The following is a 7,500-nucleotide window of genomic DNA, read 5'->3' as shown; positions in this document are numbered from 1 at the left end:
AACTGCGCACACACTCACACACACACACACATCCACACACACAAACACACACACAAGACTGAATACTACTGTACAGTATAAAAATAATCTATATTGGGCTGTGGGTGTTAGTATGATGGAAAGTCAGAGTAGATGAATAACCAGTAATGTGTGTGTGTGTATACATGTGTGAGAAAGAGAGACTGAGAAAATGTGTGAGAAAGAAACTGAAGAGGGAAAAATGATGTGTGTGTGTGTGTGTGTGTGTGTGTGTGTGTGTGACTGTGTGTGTGTGTGTGTGTGTGTGAGTGTGTGTGTGTGTGTGTGTGTGTGTGTGTGTGTGTGTGTGTGTGTGTGTGTGTGTGTGTGTGTGTCCCTTTCATCTTGTTCTCGGCGATGACACCAGACACCCTAATTATCCATAACCTCCTATGGAGACAGTTACACCCACCCCCAACTGCTCTTCCCATAGTTATGCTCTTACCCCCTACACACACACACACACAAAGAGAGAGAAATGGATAATACACTCACATCCAGTGAATCCTCGTTGACGATGATCAGGGACATACCATGGGTCACCAGGCGACAGGAGTAACCTAAGAAACACAGATAATTACTGTACACACACACACACACACACACATACACACACTTCCACACAACTAAAAGCCTCTCTATGAAAACAAACGCTAGGGGCATAATACACACAAAAACACAAACACACATGCACACAAAGTTACACACGCACACACACGCACACACACAAGCACACACACACACACACACACACACACACACACGCAAACACACAGCACGCACACACACACACACACACACACACACACACACACACACACACACACACACCTATGCAGACACACCCTTCCCACACGTACTGTATGGAGACCAGCCCTTTTGTTTGCGTCTCCCTGAGGATCTGTCATTCTCTAAGTAATCCCCCTCCACTCTTTGTAGCCTGGGAGCAGGCAGCTATTGAGCCTTGATCTCCTCTCACTGTCCGTCTGCCCGCCTGTCTGTCTGTCTGTCTGTCTCCCTAAAGTCCTTTTCACACACACACTCTTCATGGCGCAATAGTGGCTCTTTTATGAATACATGTTTGTAATTGTTACCGGTAGCGGAATGGCCATTTTAATCAGTGCCTTCAAGACATCTTTATGTCTCTTTCTATGATCTAATCCAGATCTTTTGACAGAGGGATTATCTTAACTTGTATTTACAAAATCATGGTCTTTAAGCATGGACTGCTCACAAGTAGCAATTGGGTTTCATGTTTTAAAAAGCTGAAATGCTGCTTCTGTAGAGTTATAACTGGAGAACTAAAGGCGGTATAGAAACTTTAAGTAGTGAGGGTGACCTCATTAGTGTACATTAAAGTGTGTGTGACTGAAGTGTGTAGTAGGCTAGTATGCGTGTGTGTTAGTGTGAGTGTGTTTGTGTGGAGAATGACGTGTGCCGTCTGTAAACTTATCTCTACTGATGCTAATGAGAACAGTGTCTCTCTGACAGTGCTATCAGTCTGGCTATTATCCCCCTCTCTCCCTCTCTCTCTCTTCTCTGTTCCATCTTTTGCCCTCTTTCTGTCTGTCTCTCCTTCACTTCTTGGCTCTATCTCTCTGTCTCTCTTGTCTCTCTCTTCCTCCCTGCCTGTCTTCCTCCACTATCAGCCCTATCTGCACTATCAGTCCCAATTATCACTCCTCTGCGTCTCTCCTTCTCTCCACTCCTCCCTGTCTCCTCTCTTTCTCTCGCTCCTCTCTGCGCCTCTCTCACTATCTCTCATAACTTCACTCTGCCCCACTTTCTGTCTGAATTTTCTTCTCTCTCTCTCTTTCCGTTTCCTTGAATCCCTATATTTAACACCTTTTATTTCCCTTTCTCTCTCTCGCTCTCGCTCTCTCACTCTCTCTCTCTCTCTTTCTCCCTCTCCATTTCTTTCAGAATTTTAACTGGTGACACAGAATCCTTTGTCTTCTGTTTTTAAAAGTCAAAGAAATGTTATATTACTACCCCACGCCAATCCAATTAAATTAAATTCGATTAGCTTTACTAGCATGCGTCTTTGGATGCAGAATTACAAAAGCTATTGTTACGAACTTCAGGGCAATACACTGGGATTAATTTAAGAGAAATAAAGTTACAGCAATATAATTTCTCTCTCCTCTCTTGGACTCTCTTGGTCTCTCTCTCTCTCTCTCTCTTTCTCTCTGCATGTCTGTCTCCAGTCTATCTCTCTTTCGTTCTCTCTCCCCCTCTCTCACCGATATTGATGGCGGTTTCCTGCTTGTCTCCGGTCAGGACCCAGATCTTGATTTCGGCCCTCATGAGTGTAGCGATGGTCTCAGGAACCCCCGCCTGCAGGCGGTCCTCTATGGCCGTGGCCCCCAGCAGCTGCAGGTTCTGAGAGAGAGAAGGAAAGGGAGAGAGGGAGAGAGAGAGAGAGAGAGGGAGAAAGAACACAAAAATGAGGTTCAATTTGAGACAGAAACTACAGTATCCACATGTGCTCCACATTACACATAACAATCATACCACAGTCATAAACTTTGGCTAAATACTCCCATCTCTCTCCCACTCTCTCTCTCCCTCATCACTCTCTCTTCCTCCCTCGCTCTCTCTCTCTCTCTCTCTCTCTCTCTCTCTCTCTCTCTCTCTCTCTCTCTCTCTCTCTGTAGGTAACACTATGGTGTTGTTGACTATGAGGTTTTATTGGGCTCTTGGCAGGCTGGTGCAGGTAATTATCCCCATGGTCTGCAGTCTGCCTCCCCAATGCTACTCATCTGGACCCAAGCCCTTAAGCACCGGGACACACACACACACACACACACACACACACACACACACACACACACACACACACACACATACACACACACACACACACACACACACCAGCAGGGACACACATGCATGCATAAAAAACACATCTACATGCTCCCACACACACACTCACACATGCTAACAATCTCCGCCTTCACATGCAACTTTCAACCATCAGGCCGGTTGTACGTGTGTGTGTGTGTGCATGCGTGCTTGTGCCACAGGGGCTAGTTTGCTCAAGCCTGATGCCTTTCTCCTCCCTCCCTTTCTCCTGATGCTTCATTGAGTCAGAGGGCAGCAAGTCTGTGAGGTCATCACTCTGCACCCAAATGCAACCTCACACTGCCACCTGCTGGCCAGGCCACCACACTAGCATACTTGCACATGTAAGCACACCCCACAACACAGAACACACACACCCACACAACACACACACACACTCTCTCTCACACACAAGTAATCAAGCAAACACACACACACACACACACACACACAGACACATGGCTTGGTGACATTATCTCGCCCTTGGGAAAAGTGACCCGTGTGTAAAAATAAAATACATCCGCTACGATTAGATAAGTATTTCAGCTCTCATAAAAAAAATTAAAAAAATAATAATAGTGAAAAAAAAAACACGACTACACAAACAATCAACTGTGCAACTGTTTCCTGCCCCGGCGCTCTGCCCCCACTGCATGCTGTGCTGCTGCAGGCCTGACGTCACTCTACTCCACTGGCTGTACTGTACACAGAGCTAATCCCCTGTGAAACCTGATTAAGGGCCGATGAGAGGAGATCACTGAGGAGGGTGAGAGATAGCGGATATTAAAGCGCGCACGCTGGAGCATTAGACCATCTAGCAGTTCCTGTCATGACACGCTGTGTCCAACTCCATATTGGAGCTTGTTATGTATTAATAAATGATCATGTTATCGTGAGAGAATAGAATAGGGGGAGGTGTTTTTCAAGCAGTTCCAGTGAAGACAGGATATGCTCAGCAGTTGTATGGGCTTCCTAACATATGTTGAAGACATCAGAAGAGCCCTACTGCACTCGTGAATGTCCTAACCAGCGGTCAATGGCCGCGTTTCCCAGATTCATTAAGAAGCTCTTAAGTGCTAAGAACTTCTTAGGAGCGTTCTTAGAACGTTGTTAGAGTGCTCCTAAGAAGTTCTTAGCACTTAAGAGCTTCTTAACGAATCTGGGAAACGCGGCCAATATTGGTAGATGTGAACTGGACAGCACAGACTGCTATTTCATGCTCTCTCCTCCCACAGTCTCCAGGAGTTCAGAGCACTTGAGCACACCAAGGATTCACCTTTGGTGCATCAAACATGGACCAGTTTTTCCAACTAGCTTGATTATATATAACCACGCAATATAAAAAGCCTTTTTATTAGTGTGACTAATAGAGTGACATGGACTTTTCTTCTTTCTTTTGGAAGACCCTGAACACAAGTTAACTGGTACTGGGCTAATGTGTGTTTATTGTTTGCTGCTTTGTTTGTTTGCTTGTTTGTCGTGGCACCTTCTCCAGGAGCTCGTAGCACTCCTCCAGCTTCTGGGCCCGGTCCTTGAGCACGGTGCTGATCCTGGTGTACTCCTTCAGCCACTCCTGGTACGCCGCCTCCTCCAGGTCCACAAAGGCAAAGCACAGCGTACGCAGACCTGCCAGGGCACACAGAGAGGCAGAGATAGAGAGGGATTGACATGGGGGACGGAGGTAGAGCGTGTGAAGAAGGGAGACAGGAGAGGAGAGGAGAGAGGGGAGGAGAGGAGAGGAGAGGAGAGGAAGAAAGGAGAGGAGAGGAGATGGCTCACCCTCAGTGGCAAACTGCTCCAGATGAGCCACAGTCTGTTCTTTGTACTGGGACACCTCAGCTAGACGTTCAAAGATCACATTGTCCTGAGAGAAAGACAGTGGGTGAGAGAGAGAGAGATAGAGAGGGAGAGGAGAGAGAGAGAGAGAGCAAGAAATATGAGAAGAAAAGGAGGGGGAGAGAGACAGGGATGGAGGAGAGAACATGACACCATCAATATACACCGTGACATCATCAGTATGCAGCGTGACATCATAGGAATGCAGCATAGCATGAAAGGCACTTGCCATGTCATTGTGATTCTTCTCAGAGGACAAAGTTACAGTCCATGCTGAAATGTTAATTTGGCTTCTAGTGTGTGTGTGTGTGTGTGTGTGTGTGTGTGTGAGAGAGAGAGTCACACTTACTGCTCCTTTGCAGTAAAGGCGTAGCTTCCCATTGGGAGTCCTCACCACCACTGACATGCGCTTGCGGTTACTGCAACAGAGAGGCCATGAGCGTCACTGAGCATGCTCACATACATACGACTCCAAACAGCTACAGCTCAGATGTGGCATCCATCAGACCTGGCTCTGTTCAAGTCAGATACGGTCTGGTTGACCAAACTGGTCTAAATCACCATACAACATGTGTCTTGTGTATAGTGATACAGTATGTGAGTATAGCATACATATGTCTTCAACATCATATGGGTCTGCAATACATTTGTGAGAACTGGTAGTAGTAGAAGCAGTAGAGAAAATGTTTACCTTGAGAACTCCAACACATTCAGGAGCTCAAAGCTCTTCTCTTTCCCCCTCTGAAACACACACACACACACACACACACACACACACACACACACACAAATTGACCCACATGAATGAGAAAGTCCTGAAAATAGTAGACCCATACACATACTAAGCAAAGCCATAATGCAGACACTGACCGCTTCAATGATGACAGAGTCTGGGGTCCTGGCAGTGAACACAAAGCCCAGGCCTTTGGCTCCTTTGACCAGAGCTCCCTCATCTACAGAATACAACACACACATATTAGCAATGTGCGAACAACACACACACACACAAGCACGAACACAGGCACGTGTACGCGCATGCACACGCACACACACACACACACACACACACACACACACACACACACATACACACACCATTTTCATGTTTCACACACAAAAACATAAATATTTATAATAGTTGATGGCATAATTGGATAATGTTAACTCTGATCCTTGAGTGGATACATTTTCACTTGCAGTATCTCCTAACACCAGGATAGCGTAGTAACACAGAATGGCCATGTGAGGGCACTCTTTTCCACTTTCACTAAAGCATGCTGAGAACTCGGGATTGGGTCATTGGACTCATGTAAGTGTAACTGGAATTCTCTTGTGTCATCAGGGATGCTTATTTGGGGCCCTGTGCTGGTAGCTTGGTGTCTGTTTGCGATCCGATGCCAGTGATTGGGTGTCTGTTTGTGGTTGGAGGCCGGTGATTGGGTGTCTGTTTGAGGCCGGGGCGTCTGATAGGATATCTGACCTGGTGAGGATGCCTGGTAGATGATCTGGTTTTCCTCCCGCTCAGGAACCACAGTGTGACACACGGCCATCATGGTCAAGAACTCGCAGATCTGCGGAGATGTCGGCTGGAGAGGGCACACACACACACACACACACGCACACACGCACACACACACAGTAACACACACACACGCACGTACGCACGCACGCACGCACGCACGCACGCACGCACGCACGCACGCACACACACACACAAATACACACACACACACACACACACACACACACAGGGTAAGACAGAGAAGTAGATCAATGAGGAAAAAGTTTCTTTCTGGTAACAGGATGGTCTGCAATAGAAGAGGCAAAGGGTCCCCTCATATTGAGGCGGCACATTAATCACTGTGGTTGGTGGGAGAGACACCTACATGGTTCTTATCGATGTTCTGAATCAGAGCCGGGTCATCAAACTCCGTGGAGTTATTACTGCTGGAGGGCAGATGACTAGAGGAGGAAGGGAGGGATGAAGACAGCGAAGGAGGAAGTAAAGAAATAGCAAGGGAGAAAAGAGAAAAAAGGTGGAGAGATAGACATAAGGAGAGAAGAGAAAAATGAGACATTAGAGAAAAAAAGTGCATAAGATGTAAATAAACAACTACAGTATATATTCCAACATTAGTATGTAAAGATTTTCATATATTCTCTCATTAGCATATAAAAAGAGGGAGGATTGATTTAATTCTAACCTGAAGTCCTCCATAGATCGATCACATTCCAAGTCCGGAAAATGCCTGCAGCCAAAAAGGGCAAGTTAAAAACCCACACAACTAACAGATAGAAGATGACACATATGATTTAACAAAATGTTATGCAAGACACACAGCAGCCTCTAATAAACAAAGAGTGTGGTTGGCCATTACGCAACTGATATCTATACTGGGCCACTGGTGTGGCTTTTGGTGCAAGTCTTACTGCTTATTGGAGCAACTGTACTATGCAACGGTTATGAAGTTATAGCTAGTGTATATGGTGTATACAGTAGTCTTGTCAAATGAAACCAAAGTCACAGACACACACACACACACACACACACAAATCTTCACACATGCACACACAAATACCTACCCATATGTGATGCCAGCGATGGTGCACTTCTTGAAGTGCATGACATTACAGGTGAGCGTTCCTGTCTTATCGGAGAAGAGATACTTCACCTATAGATAAATACAGATAAGATAAGAGAAGAAGAGAGATAGAGATAGAAAGAGAGAGAGAAAGAGAAAGAGAAAGAAAAGATTATCTTGCTGCAGTTGGCTGAAGTATCTGTATTTTGACCTTCCATAA

At 45.9% G+C, this 7,500-nt stretch overlaps 1 protein-coding gene across 1 annotated transcript in view; it reads right to left on the bottom strand.

The window, feature by feature from the left end:
* The window catches only part of atp8a2 (ATPase phospholipid transporting 8A2), a 62,363-nt gene that overhangs the window by 32,864 nt on the left and 21,999 nt on the right, over positions 1 to 7,500 (bottom strand). Inside the window, exons 15-25 of the mRNA XM_062521838.1 lie at positions 7,282 to 7,370; positions 6,903 to 6,947; positions 6,585 to 6,660; positions 6,179 to 6,284; positions 5,569 to 5,651; positions 5,390 to 5,439; positions 5,048 to 5,117; positions 4,642 to 4,726; positions 4,349 to 4,488; positions 2,262 to 2,400; positions 514 to 578 (exon numbers count right to left, since the gene is read on the bottom strand). Coding sequence (XP_062377822.1) covers positions 514 to 578; positions 2,262 to 2,400; positions 4,349 to 4,488; positions 4,642 to 4,726; positions 5,048 to 5,117; positions 5,390 to 5,439; positions 5,569 to 5,651; positions 6,179 to 6,284; positions 6,585 to 6,660; positions 6,903 to 6,947; positions 7,282 to 7,370 — 948 coding nt within the window. The remainder of the gene's footprint in view (positions 1 to 513; positions 579 to 2,261; positions 2,401 to 4,348; positions 4,489 to 4,641; positions 4,727 to 5,047; positions 5,118 to 5,389; positions 5,440 to 5,568; positions 5,652 to 6,178; positions 6,285 to 6,584; positions 6,661 to 6,902; positions 6,948 to 7,281; positions 7,371 to 7,500) is intronic.

The sequence above is a fragment of the Sardina pilchardus genome, chromosome 19 (genome assembly GCF_963854185.1).
Source record: "Sardina pilchardus chromosome 19, fSarPil1.1, whole genome shotgun sequence".
Classification (NCBI taxonomy): domain Eukaryota; kingdom Metazoa; phylum Chordata; class Actinopteri; order Clupeiformes; family Clupeidae; genus Sardina; species Sardina pilchardus.
This window is presented reverse-complemented; position numbering and strand designations above follow the sequence as displayed.